The sequence below is a fragment of the Giraffa tippelskirchi genome, chromosome 2 (genome assembly GCF_054371585.1).
Source record: "Giraffa tippelskirchi isolate mGirTip1 chromosome 2, T2T-mGirTip1v1.2.pri, whole genome shotgun sequence".
Lineage (NCBI taxonomy): Eukaryota > Metazoa > Chordata > Mammalia > Artiodactyla > Giraffidae > Giraffa > Giraffa tippelskirchi.
Window position 1 is genome coordinate 154,980,972 of NC_137276.1, and position 27,545 is coordinate 155,008,516.

At 41.2% G+C, this 27,545-nt stretch overlaps 3 protein-coding genes and 4 non-coding genes across 24 annotated transcripts in view; 6 read left to right on the top strand and 1 right to left on the bottom strand.

Moving 5' to 3' along the window:
- The first annotated feature begins 33 nt into the window (after positions 1 to 33).
- Positions 34 to 6,347, top strand: EIF4A2 (eukaryotic translation initiation factor 4A2). 12 transcript variants are annotated; one of them, XR_014077240.1, is made up of 12 exons: positions 34 to 96; positions 895 to 943; positions 1,029 to 1,161; positions 1,444 to 1,583; positions 2,354 to 2,522; positions 2,612 to 2,721; positions 2,942 to 3,085; positions 3,385 to 3,522; positions 3,766 to 3,855; positions 4,227 to 4,306; positions 4,745 to 4,855; positions 5,566 to 6,347. XR_014077240.1 is itself a non-coding variant. In XM_081571426.1 (11 exons), the coding sequence occupies exons 1-11, from the start codon at positions 68 to 70 to the stop codon at positions 4,752 to 4,754; spliced, it is 1,092 nt and encodes a 363-aa protein (XP_081427552.1). In that variant the 5' UTR covers positions 34 to 67; the 3' UTR covers positions 4,755 to 6,347. The 12 variants fall into 12 exon arrangements, 7 of the variants coding, with proteins under 7 accessions (XP_081427552.1, XP_081427549.1, XP_081427553.1 ...); XR_014077241.1 differs by having other exon boundaries at positions 4,745 to 4,851; XR_014077242.1 differs by having other exon boundaries at positions 898 to 943.
- LOC145540079 (small nucleolar RNA SNORD2) lies at positions 1,275 to 1,341 on the top strand. The gene has a single exon (XR_014078207.1). It is a non-coding gene; the product is annotated as a small nucleolar RNA SNORD2 (small nucleolar RNA).
- Positions 3,120 to 3,295, top strand: LOC145540076 (small nucleolar RNA SNORA81). The gene has a single exon (XR_014078203.1). It is a non-coding gene; the product is annotated as a small nucleolar RNA SNORA81 (small nucleolar RNA).
- On the top strand, positions 3,574 to 3,705 carry LOC145540019 (small nucleolar RNA SNORA63). The gene has a single exon (XR_014078149.1). It is a non-coding gene; the product is annotated as a small nucleolar RNA SNORA63 (small nucleolar RNA).
- Positions 3,883 to 4,021, top strand: LOC145540040 (small nucleolar RNA SNORA4). Its single transcript, XR_014078166.1, has one exon. It is a non-coding gene; the product is annotated as a small nucleolar RNA SNORA4 (small nucleolar RNA).
- RFC4 (replication factor C subunit 4) lies at positions 6,343 to 19,311 on the bottom strand. 5 transcript variants are annotated; one of them, XM_081571436.1, is made up of 12 exons: positions 19,057 to 19,311; positions 17,786 to 17,938; positions 17,600 to 17,709; positions 15,970 to 16,048; positions 12,181 to 12,260; positions 10,155 to 10,274; positions 8,539 to 8,682; positions 8,239 to 8,359; positions 7,631 to 7,756; positions 6,772 to 6,852; positions 6,583 to 6,699; positions 6,343 to 6,495 (listed from the first exon to the last, which is right to left on the bottom strand). In XM_081571436.1, exons 3-12 carry the CDS (start codon positions 17,611 to 17,613, stop codon positions 6,400 to 6,402), a joined length of 978 nt encoding a protein of 325 aa, XP_081427562.1. In that variant the 5' UTR covers positions 17,614 to 17,709; positions 17,786 to 17,938; positions 19,057 to 19,311; the 3' UTR covers positions 6,343 to 6,399. The 5 variants fall into 5 exon arrangements, with proteins under 5 accessions (XP_081427562.1, XP_081427559.1, XP_081427558.1 ...); XM_081571433.1 differs by lacking the exon at positions 17,600 to 17,709 and having other exon boundaries at positions 19,120 to 19,311; XM_081571432.1 differs by lacking the exon at positions 17,600 to 17,709.
- Positions 19,312 to 19,402: 91 nt separating this feature from the next.
- Positions 19,403 to 27,545, top strand: part of ADIPOQ (adiponectin, C1Q and collagen domain containing) — a 36,264-nt gene continuing 28,121 nt past the window's right edge. The window contains exons 1-2 of one of the 3 annotated variants that reach the window (XM_081571437.1): positions 19,403 to 19,436; positions 23,605 to 23,780. In XM_081571437.1, the coding sequence (XP_081427563.1) occupies positions 23,765 to 23,780 (16 nt within the window). In that variant the 5' untranslated portion in view covers positions 19,403 to 19,436; positions 23,605 to 23,764. Of the gene's footprint in view, positions 19,474 to 19,594; positions 19,637 to 23,604; positions 23,781 to 27,545 lie in introns of those variants that run through there. The other 2 variants (XM_081571438.1, XM_081571439.1) reach the window with 2 other exon arrangements.

The window sequence follows — 27,545 nt, forward strand, 5'->3', positions numbered from 1 at the left end:
GCCTATAAAAAACGGGTGGCGCGGCCCGCCTGTCTTTTCAGTCCGGCAGTGAGTGGTTTTTCGGATCATGTCTGGTGGCTCCGCGGATTATAACAGGTATGGCGCTTCCTCGGTGGTGCTCTGTGGTATAGGTCCTAAGGCGCCGGTGGAGACTGTAATAGGTGGTCAGGAGGCAGGGAATCTTGGGTTTTAGGCCTTGCCTTGGGGTATAGTACCCCAGTGTCCTTCGAGAAGCTTCCATGGTGGGTAGGGCCTAGGTTGTGGGGTAGAGTATGAAGACGGGGTGGTAAGAGTGTGTTTTCCCAAATACGCCTTGAAATCGCGGCCGTTTCCCCTGCCTCTGCAGAGCCAGGCGTTTAGTGGAAGCCGTGGCGCAGTCTGCAGTCGGTATAGTGTAACTGGGGCCCGAAGCTTTATTCGCGGCCAGCCGCGCGGTTTGGGAGCGCTAGACGATAGGTTCGGGTAGGGGCAGGACGGCGGCGGCTAGAGGACGGGCCGGGTCGGCCACACGTTCCCGGCGAACCGTTGGCAAGGCCTTGCCGGGCCTCGGCCCGCGTCAATCACCCCGGCTTGCGCAGTGTTAGGGGCGGAGCTCGGCGCGTGGAGCTCTCGCGAGATGGTCCGTGGCCGAGAAGGGAGCGCCCAGCGCGCGGGCCTGGGGGGAAGGGCCTGCTTCCGTAGGGTTTCCTGGCGTCCCTGGTTTCTAACCTTTGAGTGGCGCGTAGTACATCGCGTGCCTTGCGGGACCATCTTCCTTTGCTCGTATGGAAAGTTTACACATGCCGGGGAGGGCGACCGGGTGAGACCGGCTATGAAAGGGCTTTTATCCCCCTGAAGGTGCAGTTTTGGGGTTGTGGGGAAAGGGATGTTCTCTAACTGCAATATTTTTGTCAGCAGAGAACATGGCGGCCCAGAGGGAATGGACCCCGATGGTGTCATCGAGGTAAGAAATAGATGTGAAATTGGGAACGTTGGAAAGGTGGATTGGTTCATCCCATTTATTCCTTTTTTTTTTTTTTAACTTTCAGAGCAACTGGAATGAGATTGTTGATAACTTTGATGATATGAACTTAAAGGAGTCTCTTCTTCGGGGCATCTATGCTTATGGTTTTGAGAAGCCATCAGCTATTCAGCAGAGAGCTATTATTCCATGTATTAAAGGTAAAAGAGCTTGTTGACGCTTCTTAAAAATGAGTTCACTGTTCTACTGGATCTTTTCCCTCTAATACGGGAAAATTACTTTTTGGGGAACTAGCACTTACTTGTATTCCTTAAAGTGAAATGATGGCAATCATCTTTCGGGACTGACCTGAAATGGAGAATACTCATTGCTGATCACTTTTATTGTTTGGGCATAATTCATGTTCCAAATGGAATACATGGTGTGAACTAGAAGTAACGGTTTGATGTGGGATCGGTAAATATGTATCCTACTTTTTTTAGGGTATGATGTGATTGCTCAAGCTCAGTCAGGTACTGGCAAGACAGCCACATTTGCTATTTCCATCCTGCAACAGTTGGAGATTGAGTTCAAGGAGACCCAAGCACTAGTATTGGCCCCCACCAGAGAACTGGCTCAACAGGTATTGATAGTGTAGTTGAAAAAAAACTGCTTGCGTGTTGCATAGGTTTCAGGTTTCACAACTGTGAAGAATTTAAAGCTTAGTATAAATTTGACCTATAGAGCCCTCCTTTTAACTGTCCATGCATGCAGGGAGTTTTATTGAAAGCTAGACAGGAACTGGGTGTGCAGGTATGGTTTGCAGGGTTGTGTAACAGATTGAGAAACTGAAGGTTTCTGTTCAGAGTGGACTAGACCTGTTTTCATTTTTAAGTTTGATTGCAGTTGTGCAACATGAAAACTGCAGTGACATGTTCTCCTTTGACAGTCTCAGTAGTTTGTGATAACATCTGTTGCATGCTGCGTTGTCAAAGCTCATTGCTCTATTGGCTTTGAAGTAAAGCCTTGCTAATATACCTATAGGCTTTATTAAGGCCAAGATTATTGAGTGTCAGTATCCTTCGGGGAAAAATATTAACTTCCAGCTAAAATTGCTACTTTTTTATCACTACTTACACTTTGCTACACAGTGAAGAATATTGGAGGAAATATTTTTTTTTACCTAGCTGGTACCTGGGGCATTAGGATTCAAAGTTTGATGAGGCACAAGATGTTTTCACAGAAGTTTATTTTGAGGTAGTTAGATTGGTCTGCATTTTAAGCTTGGAAGTAGTTAAGTGCTGTGCATGCATTAAAGCTATTTGCAGACCAGATATTTGCCATTATGCTTTCGAAATGTAGTCACAAAGCCTGTAATTCTGCAGGATAATAATTAAGGCTTTTGGCTTTCAGATCCAAAAGGTAATTCTGGCACTTGGAGATTATATGGGAGCAACTTGTCATGCCTGCATTGGTGGAACAAATGTTCGAAATGAAATGCAAAAACTGCAGGCCGAAGCACCACATATTGTTGTTGGGACACCAGGGAGAGTGTTTGATATGTTAAACAGAAGGTATCTCTGTAAGTATTGCCGATAAGTAAAGTTTTTACTATAATAAATAGTATGCCTGAGAATTTAGATATGATGGCATGACTTTATTTTTTAACAGCTCCAAAATGGATCAAAATGTTCGTTTTGGATGAAGCAGATGAAATGCTGAGCCGAGGGTTTAAGGATCAAATCTATGAGATTTTCCAAAAATTAAATACTAGTATTCAGGTGAGCTTTATTTCAGTCTCCTAAAATTGCTGGAGATTAGATTTAACACAGGCACTATTACAGTTGAAGTGTTCTGTCATTCCCCCTACTTAACAGCAACTGATGCATAACTATTTCTTTCTGGTATAATTCCATGTTCAGAGGTGCTTGATCTCAAAATAATTTCCCTTGAGTATTGTGGAAGTTGTGCTAACTAGGTGTGACAACATATCTTTTTAAGGTGGTGTTGCTTTCTGCCACAATGCCAACAGATGTGTTGGAAGTGACCAAAAAATTCATGAGAGATCCAATTCGAATTTTGGTGAAAAAGGAAGAATTGACCCTTGAAGGAATCAAACAGTTTTATATTAATGTTGAAAGAGAGGTAATTTTTCTAATTGTTAAAATGTTAGGTTTTTACCTTCTTGTATAAGCACTGTGCTAAAATTACAGAAACCAAGATAACCTTGGTTTTTGTAATAATGCTAGCAGAGTATACACAAGAAGAAGAGGAACTGCACTAGATTGTAAAGACTGGGGTGGACCTCTTTCTTAATGTCCAATGTCCTTTGTCTTAAGATTTGGTGCAATATGTCTTTAGACCAATCTAATAAATGAGTTTTTAAAGAATGTAAGTTGGAAGCAATTGTTTGTGACTGTTACTTTCTCTTTGAAATATTGTAGGAATGGAAGTTGGATACACTTTGTGACTTGTACGAGACACTGACAATTACGCAGGCTGTTATTTTTCTCAATACAAGGCGCAAGGTGGACTGGCTCACAGAGAAAATGCATGCCAGGGACTTCACAGTTTCTGCCCTGGTAAGAGGTATTCAAACCTAGTAATGGTAGTTGAAGCCTCTACTTTCACTAAAGCAGGATTTAGACTACAATATAGCTGCTAAGTGCTGTGTTGTCGTTCCCCCTGCTAAAAATAAAGGTGTTTCTTTACTATACCTGTCTGCTATGCTCCAGTAGCAGCCAGGGACGCTTGGTCTCATACATGTTGATAAAGTTAGGTTATTGATTGGTGATTCTTGAATTAATAGGTTTGTTACTTTGCAGCATGGTGACATGGACCAGAAAGAAAGAGATGTTATCATGAGGGAATTTCGATCAGGGTCAAGCCGTGTTCTAATCACTACTGACTTGTTGGTAAGTCTCTTGAGTGCTCTTTTTAATCCACCAAAAGTTTGTTATTGGGGGAAGGTTTTTTAATAGCCTTTACCAATTTCAGGCTATTTGGGAGAAAAAAAAAGGCCACGCTCCACAGTGAGCTATACCACTTAGTATAGTTCATTACTATTTTGTGGCCTACATCACATGGACTGTAGCCCACCCAGCTCCTCTGCCCATGGGACTTTCCCAGCAAGAATACTGGAGTGGGTTGCCATTTCCTTCTCCAGGGGACCTCAGGAATTGAACCCATGTCTCCTTCATTCACTGTAGGCAGATTTTTACTGCTGAGCCACTAGGGAAGCCCCTATATTACATCGAATTTGAACATCATTATCACTGTATTTTAGGCTCGTGGAATTGATGTGCAACAAGTGTCATTGGTTATAAACTATGATCTACCTACCAATCGTGAAAACTATATTCACAGGTGAGTAGATGGCATCTTGACTTAGTACTGTATTGGTAAAACTCATTGCTTTTCTACTGACTAAATTGTCTGAAAGGTAACTTCAAATCAGGGAATTAAGTATTAAGACATAGTAACTTGGTAGGATGTAATTAAAACTGTACTTGGGAAGATTGTGCACAGTGGGAAAACAGTTGTGAATGTTGCCCAAATCGTGGACTCGACATACAGATCAGGTTGTTTCAGATCTGTTGGTCTTAGCTTATTTTTGAGCTTTATTTTTAGTGATGCTCTTGTGTCCATGTGCTTTCTTGGTGATTCCTCTATAGTTGGGATTTTCTTGGTGTTGTCTGGTAGCAATTTGAGCAGTCCCTGGTTTAGTTATAGTGGCTTTATCCCTAAGTGAATTGAATTGTACTTTGTTATATGATGTAAAAAAAGACTTTTTAAAAAATACAGGAGTCGATAGCAGCAGTTGATGACGAGATGGCACTCAGAAACGGCGTTGACGTAATTTAGGACGTGGAATCATAAGCGAAACAGCACACTGTTTGAATAAAGAGCGAGTCGGTATTTATACTTGTTTTTTTTTTGTCATGATTATTTGATATTTTAACATGCTCCATCTAAGGCATTTTGTATGTTAGCCTATTAGGTGGTTTGTATTGTCTGGTTTCTATCAGGAAGGTTAAAGAGATGTTTTGGAGGTAAACACGTTTGAGTAATTTGAGTTACAACGTGTGAAACTGAGCAGAAAAGCAGTGATAAGTTTGGGTTACCATACCAAATACTTGTTTTCCCACTGGAAAAAGTTGTTAAGTTGTAGGCAATAGTTAACCTTGAAGCATTTGTATTTGCAGTTTACAGTTCCAGAAGTGCGTCGAAATGGATTACATAACTTCTTTGTTTTATCCCTGGTGTTTTACATCTGTCCCAGGCCGACATCTGCTCTTGGCTGGCCCACTTTGGTATGGGCTTTAAATTCACTACCCCAAACACAATACTGTCATCTGCTTTAAAAAAAAAAAAAGTAATGCTCAAAACACCTGATAAAATCTCATTTTGCAGCCAGACAAGCCTTGAATCCTTTTGGCACTAACTGCAGAGGAAGATTTTTTTCTCTAGATATTGAGCAGCTAGTGCTCCAATTAGAAGCACGAACTATAACCTTGATAAGTAAACAGCAGCTGATGGTTAACAAGTGGATCATCATGTTCAGTAGTTCATGCAGCACGTGAGAAGTAATATATTCTAATCACCGATTTCTTTTCCTCACACAGAATTGGCAGAGGGGGTCGATTTGGGAGGAAAGGTGTGGCTATAAACTTTGTTACTGAAGAAGACAAGAGGATTCTTCGTGACATTGAGACTTTCTACAATACTACAGTGGAGGAAATGCCAATGAATGTGGCCGACCTTATTTAATTCCTGGGATGAGATGGTTTTGAATGCAGTGCTCGCTGTTGCTGAATAGACGATCACAACGTGCATTGTGCTTCTTTCTTTGGGAATATTTGAATCTTGTCTCAATGCTCATAACGGATCAGAAATACAGATTTTGATAGCAAAGCGACATTAGTCGTGAGCTCTTGTGAGGAAAGTCATTGGCTTTATCCTCTTTAGAGTTAGACTGTTGGGGTGGGTATAAAAGATGGGGTCTGTAAAATCTTTCTTTCTTAGAAATTTATTTCCTAGTTCTGTAGAAATGGTTGTATTAGATGTTCTCTATCATTTAATAATATACTTGTGGACTAAAAGATATAAGTGCTGTATAAAATCAGCCAATTATGTTAAACTAGCATATCTGCCTTTATTGTGTTTGTCATTAGCCCGAATAGAAAGGCCTTTAAAACTGATTTTTTTTTTTTAGCATTTGAATGCATTTTGTTTGGTATTATATTTATTCAATAAAGTATTTAATTAGTGCTAAGTGTGAACTGGACCCTGTTGCTAAGCCCCAGCAAGCAATCATCCTAGGTAGGGTTAAACCCCCAGTAAAATTGCCATATTGCACATGTCTTAATGAAGTTTGAATGTTAAATAAATTGTATATTCACTTTAAGATGCTTTGGTTATTTATTATAAATTGTTTACGAAATACATACTGAATATATTTAACAATTCTGAGTTAACTGCTGCATCACAGTAGCACAGAGGCTGATCAGTTGCAGATGTTCATCAGCGCCGTCTGCTAAGCATTTATCAACTTCCTACAAGAAAATGAAACAGTAAGTAAAACTGCCCTTTTGTGGATATGGTGTGTATGTTGTGCTGAAATGTAGAAGATGCCTACTTACAGCAAGTTTTTCTGTAATAATAGACTTCTGTTTATCAGAAAGGTTATCATTTTCTACCACCACATCATGGAGTTGATTTACAAGTTGAGTTGCTGCATGACCCTCATTTATTAAGTCCTATAACCAAAAGGTATATATTTTAGCATTATCATCCTTCACCCTTCCCCAAGGCTAGTAAAGTCACCTTACCTTTACCACAGCTTCTAGTTTGTCGAAAGAGCCACTCTGACAGGCAGCAAATATTCCATCAATTGTCTTAGCTGGTACTACCTAAAAGAATTAGTTTCTGGGTTTAAAACAGTTGACTTCTCTACCAGTCTTGTACTCACTCCCTGTTAAGTGCTTCAGGCAGCACGTTTTGCAGTCTAGAACTGTTAACCAGGTGTTGAATCTGCATCAGGTAAAGTTAGGAAGGCAAAGAACTTGGAGCTCCCGATAGGTAGGTCCAGCCTTGATTATGCATGCCAATCTTTAAAAGATCAGGCACTGCCATGCAACCAGAGGAAGGCATTTACAAAATCCTTTCTCCAAGATGGCAAAAGTTTGGAAAGGACTATCTGAAGACAAGGGTGTGGCACAAGAGAATTCCTTTAGTCACTTACACCTTGGATAGGACCCACCCTTTCCTTGCATAAGAAAAAGCTTAAAATCCTTTTTAAAATTTAACTGCCACATCCCTGCCTGCATTCTGATATTCCCCAGCTACTACTATAAGCTACAGACGAAACATGATAGTATTTGGAGGTGACACCACTGGGAGGTGATTAAATCATGTGTGCAGCCCTCACAAATTTAACTGCCCTTAGAAAAGACTCCCTTTTACCATAGAAGGATGCAGGGAGGTATGAACCGGTCTGAATTAGGAAGTAATGTCCTCGACACTGGGTCTGTGGGCACTTGACCTTGAATTCCCAGCCTTTAGAATTGAGAATTCTGTTTATAAACCACTCAGTCTATGGCATTTGTTGAAGCAGCCTGAATAGCACATAATAAGCATTCTACATTTGCTGAAATCAACAAAGAATTTTAGGATACCCAGTGCTCTTACCCCAGCAATATCTGTGATCACTTTTTCTGTGACTTCCTTTCCACCTGTTAGTCGTGTAGCACTTTGAAGAAATGTAATGGCTTTTCTTAAGTCTCCTTCTGACACTTGAACAAGATAAGCTATTCCCTAAAGAGAAAAAAGTTGTTCTTAACCTCTTAAGGCCAATTAAGGATGAATTTAATAAAGAATGTCAATTCTATAGTGGCAGGATTCATGGAGACAGCCTTGATTACATAAATTATGGTTAAATTCTGTTGCAGTGAATAAGGGGCATATATATTCTATCATTACCAGGATTGCATCATACCTAATTCTTGCACAGAAGTATTAGTAATGACTCTCTGCAGATATTTGCTGTTGAAGAATTTGCAGTCTATATAAAATCTGCCTCAGCTTTGAGTATGAAATATTGACATAAATTTCTAATAGCAACAGAAAGGCTGAACCTGTAATTTCTAGACATTCCAGTTGTTCATTTAACTTTGCCTGAGGGACTGGCATCAGAAATTGAAGCAATACAAAATTGACTCTTTCAGAAAGGGCCTCTTCATAGGCATTCATCAAAGGAATTACTAATTTACAATAGCTGTAACAGTAATAGTAATTACCTCATTGCTAATTTTGACATGTTCTTTATCAGCGATGTCTAGTAACCGCTGCTGCTGAATTTTATCTGACAGAGGTTTGAAGCGGAATTTAGAACATCTAGAGGTCAGAGGTTCAATTATTCTGTAAAATATTGGAAAAAACAAGTCACTGTCTACAAAAACTCCCCCAAAGAACTTTATTAAGAACAAATCAAGATTTGATGAAGGGGAAACTAAGGGTAACCTTGAAACATTTTTTTCTCTGTTGTGGGCTATCAAAATAAGGCTCCCTGGTATCTGTCTTTAGGGTGATACACATACCGGCTGACATAGTTACAGATGAGACAGAATCGGGTGGTTTTAGACTCTTTCTCCATGGTACGTCTTAAAGCTGCCTGAGCAGCTGAGGTCATAGAATCTGCTTCATCCAGAATCACAATTTTAAAAGGAGGACATGGCTTTCCGCTGATTCAGAGAAATACACAGGAGTTAATTCACACATCATTATCACGATCTACTTTAGATCATTCTCATCACTCCCAAAGGAAACCCTGTGCCCATTAGGAGTCATTTCTCCCAACTTTCCCAGCCATAGATGATCAGGAATCTCTACTTTCTGTTTCCACAGGTTTGCCTATTCTGGACACAACATAAATGGAATCATATATTGTCAACATAATATGCTGTCTTTTGTGACTGGCTTCTTTCGCTTAATGTAATGTTTTTAAGGTTCAACCATGTTGTATCTCATTATTTCAATTCCTTTTATTGCCAAATACTATGGCAAATGGATGAACATACTATCTTTCATTCGTCCATTCTTTAGTTGATGGATATTGGGTTTTTTCCATGTTCTGACGATTATGAATGCTGCAGCTATAAACATTTGCATACATGTGTATATATTTTCATTTCCTGTCAGCATATATTGTAGGGCTGGCATTGCTGGGTCATATTTAACTTTTAGAGGAACTGCCAACTGTTTTCAAAGTGGCTGTGCCATTTTACATTACAACTAGTAATGTATAATAGTTCTGATTTCTCCACATCCTTGGTAATAGCAGTTGTTTTCTGTCTTTTTGATTACAGCCATTCTAAATGGGTGTAAATGGTATTTCAACATGGTTTTGATTTGCATTTCTCTAATGGCTCATGATGTTGATGAGCATGTTTTTGATATGCTTATTGACCATTTGTTTATTGTCCTTGGGCTTCCTTGGTGGCTCAGTGGTAAAAGACTCGGGTTCAATCCCTGGGTGGGGAAGATCCCCTGGAGGAGGAAATGGCAATCCACTCCAATATTCTTACCTGGGAAACCATGGATAGAGGAGCCTGGTGTGCTACGGTCCATGGGGTTTCAAAAGAGCTGGACATGACTTAGCAACTCAACAACAACAACATCATCCTTGGAGTAATGTCTATTCACATCCTTTGCCCATTTTTAAATTGGGTTGTCTTTTTATTACTAAGTTGTAAGAATTCTTTATTCTTGATCTAAGTCCCTTATCAAGTATATGATATATATATTGTCAATCCAAGGTAGATACCAAAAACTATCCTTCACTTTCTACAAATTCCTAAGTGTGCTCTCATATAAAATTAAATATATGCCAGGTACCAAAAATTTAACCTTGGAACTTTGCCACCTAAGGAGTATACGCAGTTGACTAAACATCCCTATTATTATTAAAAATCAGGATTTTTACTTTGAGTGTACCACCCAACCATATTTGACTAATGAATACTCCTTAGACAAAATATCAACTAAAAACTCCTGATAGCTAAATAACTTAAAATTAGTTACTAATGGAAAGGTCATTTCTAATTTTAAATAATTTAGATAAAAATATGATCTAATATGAAAAAAGTTGAAATTCTGGCAGAAATGTATTTTAAACAAAGACATGGTATAGAAAAGGGAAGGTGAGCTTACTTACTCTGAACGGCTTCCTGACACAGTTAATTGGGCAAAATTCTTAACTTTCTCTCTAACCACTTGTATTCCACGTTCATCAGATGCATTTAACTCAAGAACTCTTAATCGAAAAAGTTCAGGCCTATGTCAAAAAAAAAAAAAAAGAAACATCATAGAGCATATAAGTAAACCAGGTTTAAACCATATTTTAAAATCTGTACGTTTTTCAATAGTTTAAAAAACACCTAGTTAATAATATGGATTAAAGGCACACAGTCCTGTATTTTCTCTTTTGCAAAGTCATACAGTTAACATTCTGGCTTTTTTCTGATACATTAAAAATAAAATAGATGATACCACATAATGTGCTAAATTTTAAATCAATTTCCCATTTTGTACTGTTCATAAACATCTTGCCATGTCATGATAAACACTGTAAAAACCTGTATGGCAAAACAAATACAATATTGTAACGTTAAAAAATAGATAAATAAACTAATTAAAAAAAAACCAAAACACTGTAAAAACCATTTTAATAGCTATGACTTTCTAACCTAAGACTGGTAACATCCTTCTATTGTTAAACATTTAGTTTTAAATATGTTACAATTTAAAATGGTGGTGCAATGTAGCATATTTTGAATTCTTTCCAAAAAAGTATCTTGCTATAGGGAAAACTACTGGATCAAAATATGTTTGTTTATTTTTTAGTTCTTTTTAAAAAAAATTATTAAAAGTAGCTCTTCGTAGGAAAATCTGAGAATTTAAAAGAAAATAAAAACACCTGGCATACCCTGCTAAACCACTGTTTTGAATACTTCCTTCTAGTTATTTTTCTATGTTCTATATATAGAACAGGAGTAGGGATTTAGTCTTTATTTTTCCTAAATAGCATGATATCCTCTGCATTTTTCTATGGGCATAAACATCTAGAAAGCTGTGAACATGTATTTTCTATTTTAAAACCACATATACTATTATATGTGGGATTTACAATTAAGTCCTTTCTACAAGTTACATAATTTGGACTAACTTACTCTAGAACAACTAATAGTAAACTATACTTAACAGCTTCTTTATGACTGCATTGCTAAGGATGGTTCAGACTGGATCTGAGTTGTAGAATTAATCAAAAAAGCTCCTTTAAAATTTTCTTGAGAAAACAAATGTTGCTGTCAAAATACTAGGTTCAGAGCAGCTTCCCCTTTTGTCTTCCTTGACATTTCAACAAAACTAATTATCCTTACGTATTTGGTGGTTTCAGAGGCATCTAATTATTTTCATGTGTAGGATTTCAGATGTACCCTTAGGCCATATGCCTGATATTAAAATCCTGGATAAAGACAGCTGCTGTTATGTTGGTGCATGTTGCATGGATACCAGACAGGGGCTGAAATATATCTTTTAACTTTAGATAAAGGGCTCCAGGCCCCCCTATCTCAACAGCTGGCTAAGCCAAACACAGTCAGGCTAGGAAGAGGACTCTAAGAAGGTGGCTCACAGAGATTTTCTGATGTACCTGGAATCATACTGCATCAACTATGACACTCTGCTTACACTCAGGATACTTGAGGGCATGGAGCTGGCCCAGCCACTCTGGAGGCAGGCCCTGGGAAGTCCAGAGCAAGAAAGAACTCAAGAAGGGATGGTCCACATCAGTAGCATCAAAATAGCAAATTCTATGACACAGATATGAACATGACCATTAAGAGTGATGAAACTATCAGTGTGACTGCAGATAGGGTCCTCTAGTCTCAAAAATGACAATGAGTTTTAAAGTGATGAAAAAAAATCACAAGGCTCCTTGTACATTCAAACGCTTGAACAAGTTTCAGAATAAAGGTTACAAAAGGTATAGGCAAGCTAATTTATTGGAGGGGAAGAACTGAAAACAGTCCACTGGATTATTAAGAAAAAAATTCAGAACAAAAATCAACCCAACAACAAACTCACAGAAAAACCAAATGCAAAGTTTTAGAGAAAGAAAAGCAGTACCAGAGATTCTTAGTGTCAAGTCTTAAAAAAGAGAGAGAGACATTTCAACTTACCCAAAGAGTTCCCTAGCTGCTGCCAAAATAGTTGATGTTTTTCCAGTTCCAGGTGGCCCGTAAAACAAGAGATTAGGGAGCTGCAGAAGTGAAATTTTATTTTTTTAAAAATTATATTCTGATACACACAGGTTAAAAATGACTGAAATTGTCTATGGAAGAGTGCGATGATTTCCTTAATAGGGCATATATGTCTGAATACAAAGATTTCTTAATATAACTGGTATTAACAGTAATAATAGTACTAAATCCTGCTTTTTAACAAACACTATCATTTTTCCCCAAGATGTCTTTCTAGTTATCTTCAACTGAATCAATACTTACAATTGTTCTATATCTAATCTAATACTTAGGTGGGATTTTCAAAGCTGGAATTAAAAACCTCTTATTTCTGAATGGAATCCTGGGCTTCTGTCAGTTCCTTATCTCACATCTGAACTCATGACTGGGCAAGATTTTATATTTTATAAAGATGTCAGTTGCTTCAAAAGGGACACTGACCAAATTGGATTTGGCCAATATCAAGGAAAAAGGAATGAAAATGCCATCCTGGGGCTTTCCATGAGCTAAAGTTCCAAGAATAGAAATATTAAAAAAAAAAAAAAAGCATCTACTGTCACACAGTAGTCCACATCATGATTATGTCCCCTGCCTGCAGGGATGCCTGCGTATATTTCATCAGTAGAAGATAGGATAAGATTAAATAACTAGTTCTTTTAAACCTTAAATCTAGCTGGCTTGGCTCCTACCAAACAGGCAACTGATCTGTGGTACAGATTAACAAATGTACTAAATTCTAATAGCACTGTTATGAAACTGTATACTTTAAAAAATTTTTTGATTTTATATTGGAATATTATTGGTAGTTTCAGGTGTACAGCAGAGTGATTCAGCTATATATAGGCATGTATCTTTTTTTTCAAATTCTTTCCCCATATAGGTTATTACTGAGTATTAAGCAGAGTCCCCTGTGCTATATACAGTAGGTCCTTGTTGACTCTCCATTTTAGATACAGCAGTGTGTACATGTCAATCCCAAACTCCCAGTCTACCCACTAACCCTTCCCCTTTCTAGTAAGGATATGTTTGTTTACTAAGTCTGTGACTCTGTTTCTGTTTTGTAAATAAGTTCATTTGTATCTTTTTTTTTTTTAATTTCCATACATAAGCTGTATCATATGATATTTGTCTTTCTCTGTGAAACTACATTCTTCAGTATGTCCTTTCATGTGTGGAAATCACTGCACATAGGAAACTAAGCAGTATGGTTTATTTGCTTCCACTCTTGCCCTGTCCTCCCTCTTACCATCCATTCATTCTTCACTCAAATCAGATGCCACTCTACTTGCTACTTCAAGCTATTCACCATGTTCATACTCTACTGAGAAAAACAAAACAATCCCCAAATCAACTTGCTTACTATAACCTACAAGGATGTCCATGATTTTCTCACCACCTCTCTCTCCTTCTAGATTCCAACTCACAATGGCCTCCAACAGCTAAGCACTTTCTGGCCTGCACATATACTTCCCCATGAGCGGAAGTCTGACTCCATTCTTCTGTTTATCAACTCCTGCTGTACTACAAGTCAGAAGCCTTCCCTGACCACCCAATCTAAAGAGCGTCTCTTCTGTTATTCTCTCATTGGTCTCTGTCGCACTTGATGTAATTTGCAATTATTTATTGTTATTTAGCTGTTGGGTTTAACTTAAAATACCGGTTCACCTCACTATATGGAAAGCTTGAATAGAATCTTATTTGTTCTATTCACATCTCTGTTCTCAGCATCTCCTGCAGTACTCAGTATGTGCCAAGTAAATAAACCAATACATAAATATATTAAAAAACTATTACTGTTACACTGGTAACATACAGTTTAAGATACAAACTATGAGATTCACTATTTAAAAACAAAAACAAAACCTCCCAGCCATCTTCATTTTTAAGACTTCATTTTTACTTTGATCCAACTACTTCAGTAGTTGTAATGATTCATCCAGTCAACTACTACATACAATACTTTAAATTCTTTAAAATACAGTAAAATTATTAAGCCTTACATTATGTAAGTCTGATAATATATACACATAGAGCATTCAAGGACTGTACATGCAATATCAGTTCTAAAAATTGATTTCTGAAAAAAAGTCTCTTATAATTCTACTTTAATATCCTTTAGTGTCAATGAAGGAATGAATTATTTTGCTTTACTCTTTTTTTAAAAAAATTTTTTTCTATTGGAATATAGCTGATTAACAATGTTGTGACAGTTTCAGATGGACAGGTAAGGGACTCAATCATACATATATAATTATCCATTCTCTTCCAAACTCCCCTCCCATCCAGGCTGCCATATAACATTAAGCAGAATTCCCTGTGCTATACAGGTTATCCATTTTAATTTCCTTTACTCTTTAGAATTAAAAAAATTACTTCAACTCTACGTTTCAAAAAACTTAAGTCTGAAAAGAAACACAAATTATTAAACAAGTGGTTAAAGAAAAAAGTTCTTAATTCAGCCTTGTAAATTAGATGCTATCAAGTCAAGAACTGGATCATAATCCCACTTCATTTAAGGAGTTGATGAATCACAGCAATTAAAAAACATCATGTCCTGCAATCTGTGTAAATATTAGCATGCAATTTAAATTGTATGCCATTATAAAATTAAAAGCTAAAGGTATGTGGATCAAATTAAGACAAATACTAGTGAAGAAGATTCAACAGTTTTATAAATATAACTTCTTTCAAAATATATACTGTTGCAGTGTAATTCTAGGAACAGAACAATGGCATCAAAATCCAAAAAATCTCTAATTCAAAACAGCCAGGGTGAGAGGAAGAAAATTTTTGTAATAAAGCAAAAACCACATCCTACTATCATCTGCAACTGTTTCCCTTCCTCCACTAAGCTCTTATAACACTTTGCCTTATACAATTTTAAACTGCTAATTCTTCACATGGGTTTATCTTGTCTCTGAATTAATCGAAAATGCAACTCACTCAAGGACATTTTATCCTGTATATCACAGCAGGTGACATGATGCTGTAAACACAACACTTTTTTTTTGGTATTGTATTGAGAGTTCAAATCCTAAAATTAGGTGAGCAATCATACTTTCAAAGAATCTTTGACTCTTCCTCATAATATCTATTGTTGTTGTTCAGTTGCTAAGTCGTTTTTTACTCTTTGCAACCCTATGGACTGCAGCACACCAAACTTCCCTGTCCTTCACTGTCTCCTGGAGTTTGCTCAAACTCATGTCCATTGAGTCAATGATGCCATCCAACCATCTCATCCTCTGTCGCCCCATTCTCCTCCTGCCCTCAATCTTTCCCAGCATCAGGGTCTTTTCCAATGAGGCTTTTCACATCAGGTGGCCAAAATACTGGAGCTTCAGTTTCAGCATCAGTCCTTCCAATGAATATTCAGGGTTGATTTCCTTTAGGATAGTAGCTATCATTATCTATAATTCTCTCATTTATTGTGTTTACATGTTTATTCTCTCTCCCCACCAAAATGAAAGCTCATGAGCAAAGGGACCCAGTCTATCTTGCTTAATGATCTCCACTTGTGTACCATATAACAATGCCACCACAGGATAGAAGAGATGCTCAACAAATATTTGTTGCACTACTCCTCCACTGTACAAATAGTAATAAAGGGCCTACTATGTATATACAGAATAGTATTTAAAAGGGACTGGAGGCTATAAAGGAAGGAAGAGGGTGAATGAATTCTTAAATCTCCCAATGACTTTAGGACTCCAGACAGCATATGCTACTCACATCAGCTCCTTCTAAAGACTTTTTAAGGACTGCAACCACCTCTTCCTGGAAAGCAACTTCATCCACACATTTTGGGCGACTTGGGGGGGAGAAAAAAAACTTTTTATTTTATAACATCATAAGTGCCAACGGGTTCAAAATGTAAAGTGAACACTTGCCTAGGAAGTAACATGTTTTGGTAACATGCACCTAAGCTGAAAACAGAGACCTATTTAGCAACCTCAAAAGAGGTAACAATTATGGTTAATACAGTTACATATATGTTACTGTGTTGTTAATTGGTTAAAACCAATTTCTTTTATCACCTAAGTGCACAAAAAATGCATACCTATACACATACCTATTCACTTGAGCACTAACAAAATAACAAGCTTAATCAATATGAAGTATAACTTTTGTCTTACATAACTAATGATGTTAAGCTAAGTTATCCAACACTAAGGCTAGGCTTTGTGCTTAGTTAAGTAATCAAAAGCTCTTTTCTATTTATACTTTTCTAAGTAATCAGGCCAACACCAGACAGATATTTTATGTCAGATGTTATCTTAGAAAACCAATATGTATTATAAACCAGGGTTTCATATTCAAATACCTGCAGAGTCCAGGCAGATAACAAGAGTGGAAAATGCAAGTTTAAGACAAAAGACACTAGTAGGGACTATAGTGAAGTGAGGAACATACGACCTTTCCAGAATGAGTGGTATTCCATTTAAGTGTTTTCAGGTGAGAACCTGAATATAGTGTTGCCTAATCTCCTGAGCAGCTGAAAATCTAGATTTTTAACCTTTGTGTAATTTATTTAATAAAAAGATTCTAGACTTTTATGTGAAATTTCTCATTTTTAAAAGCATTATTGATGCCAATCAAAACTTATGAAGGCCTTACTTGGCTTATAAGTAATCTGCAATTCTTTGGTAATAACTGAGGGTACACTAGGGGTTACAACTACTTGTATAATATCACTTAACTGACTGAAATTTAACAGCCCCATCAGTGTTGTTTTTGCCAAAAATGTATAAACAAAAACTCAACAATTTCCAGTTACCAGTAATGAAAAGAGGAACAGATTATGTGGACTTAAGCAAAACTCCTAAGAGCTTATAGTCAGCTTATAGAAACTTTGTTTTCTTCACTGCTGTATTCCAGCCCCCAAAACCACAGACCTCAGTTACAGAGAAGGCTGTAGTTCATGCAGAAAATAAGTGAATTGAGCTACAGTATTCTAAGGTACATTTCACTTCCAAGGTTCTATGACTTATACAATTGGGTGATTTTCTTTTAAAGATGATTTTTTTTGAAAAATATTATTTGTTTATTTGGCTGTGCCAGGTCTTAGCCACAGCATACAGGATCTTTGATTTTCGCTTTGGCATGTGAACTCTTAGTTGCGGTATGTAGGATCTAGTTCCCCGACCAGGTATAGAACCTGGGCCCTCTGCATTGGGAGCACGGAGTCTGAGCCATTGGACCACTAGGGAAGTCCTAACTGGCAACACTTATGCAAGGTAAGGACTTCCCTGGTGGCTCAGATAGTAAAGTGTCTGCCTACAACATGGGAGACCCAGGTTCGACCCCTGGGTCCGGAAGATCCCCTAGAGAAGGAAATGGCAACCCATTCCAGTATTCTTGCCTGGAAAATTCCATGGACGGAGGAGCCTGGTAGGCTACAGTCCACGGGGTCACAAAGAGTCATACACAACTGAGCGACTTCACTTCACAAGCAAGGCAAATCAGCTTCCTCTTAAGTTAAAAAGAAAAAGTGATCAAAACTGGTCTGGGAGGTAATTAATTATTTCAACAAAAACACTGTTCTTACTATTTTTCCACCCATGGAACAGGTTTGGCTTTCTTGTTCTCTCCACTACTTCTGGCAGTGGCAGTTACGCCTCGATCCTTAGTCGGTGGTGGTTTAGTGCTGATAGATGTGCCTTTTAGAAATGCCTGCATGGTTACTTCACCCTGACCAGGTCTAAGACAGAAAGGGAAAAGCTCTTTTAAAACCATTATGAGGAAGTATAGCCTGAAAGCACACTTAACCCCGTATAGACATTCAGTAAATACTACGTGAAGGACATCACCCCGTGACCTAGCATCCTCTGAATGCATTCTACTGAGGACTAGTGGGACATAAACAGGCCAAAGTGCTAAAGGAACTTAAAATCTACTTATAGTATAGAAAAAACGACTTCTAACTTTTTGATAAGTACGATGATGGCATTAATGGCCAAACTGTACAGGGGTCTCAATAGTCATCGGCCTAGTTCTAGCTCAGACCCTAGAATGGACTCAAAAATTAGGAGGAGTACTAGGACCACAAATGAAAACCATCTGCTACTCACGGGCCTAGAGCTCCACTCAAGAGCCTATTTTACTGGCAGAGCCTGTGCTTGCCTTCAGAAGCTTTTGTGGGGAGGGAACTGGGGGAGAGGAGACACTGATGTTAAAATGTAAATAGCTGTTTTTCTGATTGCATGCTCATTTGAAGAAATCAAAACAACGCAGAAAAGCATGAGGAGTTTAAAAAATTCAAAATCTCACCCAGGAGATAAGTATTAACATTCAGGTAAACGTCCACCCAAGCAGCACAAGGCTGTTTTTAGGGACAGTTTGCCTAAAAATCCCTAGCATTAGTGGCAATTTTATTTATTTTTTTGGAAGTGCAATATTTTTTCACTGTTGTGCTTCCAGGGCGTGGCACAGGATAGATGCTCTATAAGATTTGGTGACTGAATTACGATTTATCAGACCCAGTTTCCCCTTCTGTAAAAGAATCTAAAGGCTCATTTCATAAGGCAACTGAGTCAAAAAAAACTGTGCAAACACATAGCTCTGTGCTTAGCATAGGGGTATATAACCAATGAATAAAATAAACTGTTAGTATCTGTAAACTAAGGTTTGTAACCTTGTTGGATTAGACCATCCCTGCCACAGGCTGCCAAACTGTAATACCGCCTAAAGCAGGGCTCTGAAGACTGAGCCACCCGTACACCAAGGGGTGCGCAAGGGGTGGAAGACATCACAGGGGCATCGAGGGCGCAAGAGTGGAGAAAGGCGAAGGCAATCCTCGCAATTTCCCCGGCTGGTCACCTGTTCTCGCCGGTTCCCCGCGCGTGTTCCCCGGCAGTGCCTGGGCCTTTCAGTCGCTCGTACCGAGAACGAGGCTGCCGCCGGCTCGTTCCTGAGATTTCCGGGACAGGGAAAGGGCGAGGTGGTCACGAAGTCTTAGCTTCGTCCCCCAAGCTGAGACTCTCAGGCCCGGGAAGCCCCGAGCCGCAGAGCGGGGACACTTAACAGCTGCAGCCTTCAAGAAAGCAGCCTGAGTTCCCGCCACCGAACGGCGGCGAAAGGCAGGGCGGGAATACGCCGCACTGCACGTCACTTCCGGCCCGCCGCGCGCGCCCAGCCTTAAGGGAGCCGTGTCCTCCTAGTCCGTAGTATTCGAACTGATGAGACACGCGGATTTTCGGGTACTGCTGGGGATGGGATGGGAATGAATGCGGTGGTGTAAGTAAAGCTCCACCCTGCCCTCGCGCACCCTTCCGACTCGAGGCTGCAGGCAAGGGAACTTGAGCATGGCCTTCTGGAGACGCTGGGGCTGCGAACCCGCGTGCTCACCGGCTGGGGACAGGGAGGGTCCGAGAGCCGACCCGTCAGGGTGGTTGGGGAGGTGAGTACGGGGCCTCGAATCCCGCAGGTCCACTCTCTTTGTGGGGACGAGCCTGCGGAACCTGTACCGCACTGTTAATTCTTTGGCAGCCATGGGGCGTGTCACTGACATTCCTGCGGCGACACAATTCGGCCTGCACCTGTTTTACCCTAAAGAAGGACGAGAATAGGGGAGGATAGAGTCTCTCCTTCGCCAGAAGAGGGCGCCCTGGAGATCCCTGTCCTCTCCCTTCGGCTTGGTCGTCGCGAGGCTCACTGGGGGCGGAGACTGAAGATGCTTTTCCTTGCCATTTTGGGTGCATGTGGCTTATTATCTCTATTAGTGCCTGCCCGTTGGTGAGAGGGAGGACATTGCTGTGCGGCTATGGTCAGCTAATCCTCGAGCCCTGCCCAGAAATCTGGTGGTACACCACCAGGGTGCAGGCAATGTGTCCTCTAGGCAAGTGTTTCAGGCCACGCTTTTTATCTTTGCCTATTGCTTGTCTTAGCTTGGAATTTTTTCTTAATGTTACTGAAATTTGACCCGTTTGAAATACTACTTTAGTTTCAGGCCTTTTTCTAATTACTGTAACCCGCAGGATTGCTCTGGGTCTTCTCCAGATGAATATTTTCTTTGACATAAACTCATCACGTGTTTTTAACTTTACATGTTTATTCATTTGCCTTTCAACAAATGCTTATGGAGTGTCCATAGGCTACGAGGTCAACAAACGCTTATGGAGTATCCTTAGGCTGCAAGGTGCTGGGGGTGCGGCAGAGAACAAGCTGGATCCTGCCCTCAGGTAGCTTTACAGGTAGCCTAGGAGAGTGACAGTGCCTTGTGTTATGCAGAGGAAGTAGGGGGCTCTGAGTACATACATCCCAGGCCTAACCTAATCAAGGGGTTAACCAGATTAAGGGTGCTTTGTGCTACTTTGTAACTCTCACAGGCAGGGCCTGATATAGTCTCTGGACAGTATAAAAAGCATACAGGTTACCTATCTGGTCACTGGTTTACATTGTCAAAACCATCAAAATGTACACTTAATGTTTGTACATTTTTATTTTATGTAAATTATACCTAAATAAAGTTGATAAAGATCCGATGTTGACCCCCAATTACCTCACCACCAACTAGTCAGAAGAATGTCCACAAGCTGATCACGACCTACTCCTTGAACATTGGAAGACTCCTAACTAACCCCCTTCATGGCAGGACACGTAGTCTTGATTAGTCCACTGTGGCCCCCTTTGCCTTTCTGCACTGGTGCACAGAGGCTGAATTTTGGCAACATGAGTAGTGATTTCCTCAGTCCTTGGCCAAAGCCATTTATTCATGAAACTGTAAGGAAAAGGACACGAAAACCTTTCAAGGACTATTGGATACAAGGTGTGAGTTGAGTTACTCAATCTAGGGACCCAAAGCATCCTCATATAACTCCTTTGTTGAAATGGATGGATAGGGGTCAGGTAATAAATGGAGTTTGGACCCAGGTCTGGCTCCTGGTAGGTCATTGGCTCCACAAACTCACCTGCTGGTCATTTCCCTGGTTCTCATAGGACTAACTGGAGCAGCCATACTTAGGTACTGGCGATAACCACACTGGTTCCTTGTTCTGTGTGGTAAGGGCTAGTAGAGAAAACCAAGTAGAAGACTGAAACCACCTTACACTCCCCAGTGAAGATTTTTAGTCAAAAACAATACTGTATGAGGTATATGGCAAATAATAGTGCTCCCCCAAGCTGAAATAAGCAGGAATAGTGGTCTTTATCACATGCCTTTTCCATCCATCAGTGTGCTCCCTATAAAAACTAAATTTATTTTGGAGGATAGCAGTGGGTTACCATAAGCTCAACCAAGCAGTAGCCTCCCAATTACAGATGTGAGCTAGACATAGTATCTTTGCTAGATCAGATTAACATGGCCTTAGATATACAGTATAGGACCATCAATTTGATAAGCGTATTCATTTCCATCCTTATCAGAGGACCAAAGCAGCTGACATCCACGTAGGACAGGACACAGCATACACTCACAGTGTTATCCCGAAGCTATGCTAAATCTGCCCTTTGCCATTGTTGTGTCCCACTTTATGCGACCCCGTGGCCCTTTGCCATAATATCATCTTTTATTTATTTATTTTTGACTCTGCTAGGTCTGTGTTGCTGCATGGGCTTTTCTCTATTTGTGGAGAGCAGAGGCTACTCTAGTTGCAGTTGCAGCCTTCTCATTGAAGTGACTTCTCTTGTCTGGACCACAGGCTCTAGGGTGCTTGGGCTTTAGTAGTTGTGGTTCCTGGGATCTAGAGCACAGGCTCAATAGTGGTGGTGCATGGGCTCAGTTACTCCTCAGCCTGTGGGATCTTCCTGGACCAGGGATCGAACCTGTGACTCCTGCAGTGACAAGTGCATTCTTTACCACTGAGCCGCCAGTTAAGCGCCCATAATATAGTTTTAAGGACATGGGCCATCTGGACATTCTGCAGAAGATCACATTGCTTATTATATTAAAAGATCAAATGAGTAAGAAGTGGCAAATACATTGGAAGACTAAGACACATGCATTCCACAAGGCAGAATAAAGGCTAGATGAAAATTCAGGGGGTTACCACACCAGTGAGGTTTTTAGAAAGCCAGTGGCTTGGGGCATGCCCTCCCATCTCCACTGCATTAGAACAAATTATTATCTGACATCTCCCACAACTAGGAAGAAAGCATGATGTGTGGCAGGTCTTTTGGATTCTGGAGGCAGCAAGTTCCATATTTAGAAATACTACTCTCATTTATTTCCTTAGTGACAAGGAACACTTAGAGCAGGAACGGGTTGTGTAGCAGATCAAGGCTGAGGTACAGGCATCCCTTACTCGTGGGCAGGGCAGCCAGTGGGCTCCACGTAGACACTATGGGACTAGAGTTGTCTGTGGTAAGAAAAGATGCCATGTGGACGAGAGCAGAGATTACACACCTAACCTGGGACATGAAGTGACCAAGTATCCAGATTTGCCACCAGGAGCTGGGTTCTATTACATTCACCAAGCCTTAAGGCTGGGAGGGGCCAGCAGCATTCCATCGTAAGGTGGAGGTGGTAGGTCTGGGAACAGCCATGAATCAGAGAATATAAGCAAGCTGCATGAGCAGCTGGCCCAGGCTCCTATGTCAACTACACTTGTACCAGTGCCCCTGTCTCAGCTCATATGAGTGTGGATTAGCTTTCTATTGCTGCCTAACAATATTATATAAACTTAGCAGTCTACATTAGTATATACTAATTATTTAATCGTTTCTGTGGGTCAGAGCTTGTGCATGACTTAGCTGGGCCCTCTTCTTTAGGTTCTCACAAAACTGTGATTGAGACATCGATGGGCTGTTATATTAGCTGAGGATCAACTAGGGAGTGATTCAGTCCCAGCTGCATGTACTTATTGGCAGAATCCAGTTCCTTGCCCACTGCCAGAGTGAGAGGCTTGGTTTCTGGTTGGCCGTTGGAGAGACGCCCCCTTTAGCTCCTTGTCATCGGTTCCTTCCATGTGGCAGCTCACAACACAGTCACTTGCTCCTTCAAAGCAAATGAGTCGTGAGAAATGGCCTTGCAAGATGGGCCTTACCATCTTTTTTCTTTCTTTTTTTAAAGATTTGTTTATTTATGGCTCCGTTGGGTCTTCATTGCTGCGTGTGGGCTTTCTCTAGCTGCAGTGAGCAGGGGCTGCTCTCTGGCTGCGGTGCGCTGGCTTCTCATTGCAGTGGTTTCTTTTGTTGTGGAACATGGGCTCTAGGCATGTGGGCTTCAGTAGTTGTAGTGCACCAACTCTTGTCACTTGGCATGTGGGATCTTCCCAGATCAAAGATTAAACCTGTGTCCCCTGCATTGGCAGGCAGATTCACGACCACTGAGCCACGAGGGAAGCCTGGGCCTTACCATCTTATGTCATGTATTATGTACAGAGTCTCATGTACATCCCATTGCCTTTTCTTTATTCCACTGATGAGAAGCAAGTTGCAGAACTTTCCCACACTGAAGAGGAGATGACCTGAGAGAGTGAACACCAGGACGCAGCGGTCATGAGGGCCACTCTACAACCTGCCTGCCTCAGACTGCACGGAGGATTCCAATGATGAGCTGACAGAGGAGGATAAAGGCTAAGCTTGGTTCATGGACAAGTCTCCTGGTATGTGAGTACAGGCAAAAATGGACCACAGCTGCTCTGCAGCCTCACTCGGGGTGGCTCCTAGAGACTGTAGGAAGGAGTATCCTCCTCTAGTGACAGCAACAGGCAGTGCATATACTCATCCACTTTGTGAAGAAAGGGAAGAGGCCTGGGCAAGGATGCCCAGAGACTCATGGGTAGTGGTCATACTTGGCTGGTTGGCCAGAGACTTGAAAGAAGAAAGATGGGGCAATTGGGGATGAAGGTGTCTGGGGTAGAGGTGTGTGGACCAAAGCAGCAGGCATGGGGTGTGAACATCTTTGTAACATTTGTTAACACCTAGTAGTGAGCATCTCCTCTGGGAGAGGTTCAGTTCAGTTCAGTCACTCAGTTGTATCTGACTCTGTGACCCCATGGACTGCAGCAAGCCAGGCTTCCCTGTCCTTCACCAACTCCCAGAGCTTGCTCAAACTCACGCCCATCCAGTTTGTGATGCCATCCAACCATCTCATCCTCTGTCATCCTCTTCTGCTCCCGCCTTCAATCTTTACCAGCATCAGGGTCTTTTCCAATGAGTCAGTTCTTTGCATCAGGTGGGCAAAGTATTGGAGTTTCAGCTTTGGCACCAGTCCTTCCAATGAATGTTCAGGACTGATTTCCTTTAGGATTGACTGGTTTGACCTCCTTGCAGTCCTTGGGAAAGGTACTATCAACCAAACAGAATGACTCTTCCAGGTGTCCTCAGCCAGCCCCTGCCCTCGGCCACCCTAGTGCTGGCACAGTGAGTTCATGAACAGAGAGGCCAAGGTGCCAAAGATGGAGGCTATGCATGAGTTTAATAGCATGGGCCAATCTAGCTTCTGTACTGTTCAAAGTCCAACCTGCTGTTTACAGAAACCAGTGAGCACTCCTCTCCCCTCAGGTACTATCTCTCAAGGAGACCTACCACCCCTTTCCTCATAAAGACAAAAAATATCACAGAAACAAATTCCTACTCTCTAGATTGTCCTAAATATCTTTTATTCCCAGAGTAATGTTTCTCAGGACCTTCAGAATCACCTGGGCTTGTCACTAGTGAAGATTTCCACCCAACCAACCTACTGAATCTCTAGATGTGGTGTCTGGGGATCTGCATTTGTGGAATATGGAGGGCTTAGTCAGTGGCCTTTGACTACAATCCAGTACCCTAACTATATTTTCCCCAGAAAACAATACAGTTGTTAAGAGATGGGGAAAGAAAACATAAACTTAAAAGTGTCAAACTGAAAAATCACTTCACCATCTTAGTAGGACAAACCCATTATTCAGTTACCAATTCAGAAACACAGGGTCCCTGTGAGCCTGGAACTGTGCTCCAGGTTGTGATGCTAATGAAAAACATAAAGTTCAGATAAGAAGGAAGAAGTCTACATACATAAAACCTCAGAATTGGAAGATAGCCCCAGAGGTGTGGTCCTGGCCCCTTCCCTCTTCAAGACAGGCAAACAGAGGGTCAGTTTCACACACGTTTCCAGCAGTAGAACCAGGTCCTCTGAGCCTGGCTCACCAAGAAGTTCTGATGAAATGTCACTGCGAGTGATGCCAACAGCAAGGGTTCTAGGAATTCAGAGAGGCCTCCACGCCCTGTGGCTGAATGAGCAGGAGTGGGGCCTTGGGCTGGTCCCTGAGAGGAGATGAGACTCCAGGCAGAATGCAGATTTGGGAGCATCAGGCATCAGGGGTGGAGGATTTCCAAGGTGGTCAGATCAGGAACATCAGGACCTCAGCCCTGTCCAGCACTTTACACAGCACTACATCTGTGGTGTTATCACCCCAGTTCATTCCTCCACTACCCTGCCCTTCCCCCCCGCCCCCCCCATTTAACCACAGGGAACTGCTGGGCATGATAACTCCATGCTCTGGGTGAGGCATCCGGGACCCCAGAGACAAGGCAACGGGAGGGGCACTGGGAGCCACTGAGGGATGGGAGACAGGGCCTCTGGAGAGAGCCAGGCAGGAGGGGCCCTGTACCCGAGGGAGTTACAGTCAGAGAGGCTTTGGGCTGGAAAGAGAAGAGTGGGACCTGATGTGTGGGACACAAGAGCACAGGTCAAGAAGGGTAGCAGGCATTGTGGTTTGGGACAACTTCTACACATACTTCCCTTGTGGCCTGACCCCTTGTGACCGGGAGGCCTGGGGACACCAGAAGAAGTTCAGGCTCACTGGGGAGGGGCTCTGGCTGCAGGCGGCTTTGCAGGGGCAGCATGGTGCCTGGTATAGGTCTCTCCCTGTCCTGGCAGGGACCCGAGCCTAGGGCAGGAAATCCAAGCCGCGGGCCTATCGTAGCACCTGGACAACTTCAGCCCGTCACATGGGTAACAAAGGTGGACCAAGGAACCTTTGAAAGTTACTGAGCTGCTTCCAAGGGAGCACGTTCAGTGATGACCTGGAGCCTGGCTTGAGAAGTTCCTGGGTAGAGTGGAAGGAAAGGAGGTTGAGAGAGAGGGAGGTAAGCCTCCAGTAGAAGGCTGAGGAGTTCGGCTTTAATACAGGTGAAGACAGTGGGTGGGGAGGGGGTGGGTGGAGGGGCAGGCCGGGGTGGGCCGGGGCGGGGGTGCACTGGAACCACACCTGAACATGGAATGTGATCCCCGACCCAGGGGTATGTAAGTCTGCCCCACCAACATACACAGTTTGGGATCATCTGTATTCTCTTTTGGTGCACATAGGGAAGAATAGAGAATGGTGGACCCACTGGTATTGCTTAGTTCAGTATTAACAGAGCTAACTGTCACAACTTAGATGGGCCCAGAATCAAGGCCTGCAGGGAACACAGCAGGTGGGCTGAGAAGTGGGAGAGGGTGCCAGGACCAAGTGAGCCAGGGCTGCAAAATGTCTTCGGAATGTATGAGAGCAAGAAAAGCTGAAATACATACTTTTATATACATTTAAGTACATGGGTATAATGTTTTATGTATGTGCTGGCCTTATTCCTTTAATATTTGCTTACCCAAATGTGTGTGTGTAAAATAAAACAGTCTTCAATCTGAGTGCTGATTTTTTTTCTTTTAGTCTGAAATCAGTTTCTACATGAAACATGCACAAAATCTCTGGCTTGAGTAAATTTTATTTTTATCTTTAGAAGAAGTATCATATTTTGAAAGTTCATGTTGATGATTGATTATCTTAGCTCACTGGAAGGTACTTTTGATTTTTTATGAGAACAGTACCAATCCCCTCTCAGTGATTATTAGTAACTCTGATTTCTCTTGGCTCTAGACTGGTTTGAAAAGGAAATACACACTTCAGAGATTTACTGGTCTAAATGTATAGGTCTAAACTCTGGTTCACACAGCAAAACTCTGCAAAAGGTCCTGATCCAGCCTAGTAACCTATGCTAATCCCGAGAGCCTTCCTTTCCTGAAATCTAAGCCCAGCTCTGCTCCTTTGAACAAGTTACCTAATCTCAATGTGTCTTAAATTCTTAATCTTAAAAAAATTTTTTTAATTAATTTATTTTTTAATTGAGGGATAATTACTTTACAGAATTATGTTGGTTTCTGCCAAACATCAACATGAATCAGCCAGAGGTATACATATCTTGCCTCCTGTCTAGGTTGTTACAGAGCCCAGTTTGAGTTCCCAGTTTTACAAATGGAGGTTATACCTTGTAGTCTCTCTATGGGGATTCAGTGAGATGGTGCTTCTAGCACAGCACCTGGCTCGGGGCTTACGTTCACATTAGCACAATGGTGCTATCCAATACTTCAAAGGCAGAGGAGAAAGTTCTGGGGCTTCTTTAAGGCA

Bases quoted from the DNA above. Each gene is read 5' to 3' on its own strand.
- RFC4 (XM_081571433.1), bottom strand. From the start codon at position 17,916: ATGCAGGCATTTCTAAAAGGCACATCTATCAGCACTAAACCACCACCG. The intron at 16,049-17,785 runs GTAAGAACAGTG...CTCCCCCCCAAG, and splicing joins GTTCCATGGGTGGAAAAATA to TCGCCCAAAATGTGTGGATG. The intron at 6,496-6,582 runs GTAAGTAGGCAT...ATTTTCTTGTAG, and splicing joins TTATTACAGAAAAACTTGCT to GAAGTTGATAAATGCTTAGC.
- EIF4A2 (XM_081571422.1), top strand. From the start codon at position 765: ATGGAAAGTTTACACATGCCGGGGAGGGCGACCGG. The intron at 2,523-2,611 runs GTAAGTATTGCC...ATTTTTTAACAG, and splicing joins GTTAAACAGAAGGTATCTCT to CTCCAAAATGGATCAAAATG. The intron at 3,086-3,384 runs GTAATTTTTCTA...GAAATATTGTAG, and splicing joins ATATTAATGTTGAAAGAGAG to GAATGGAAGTTGGATACACT.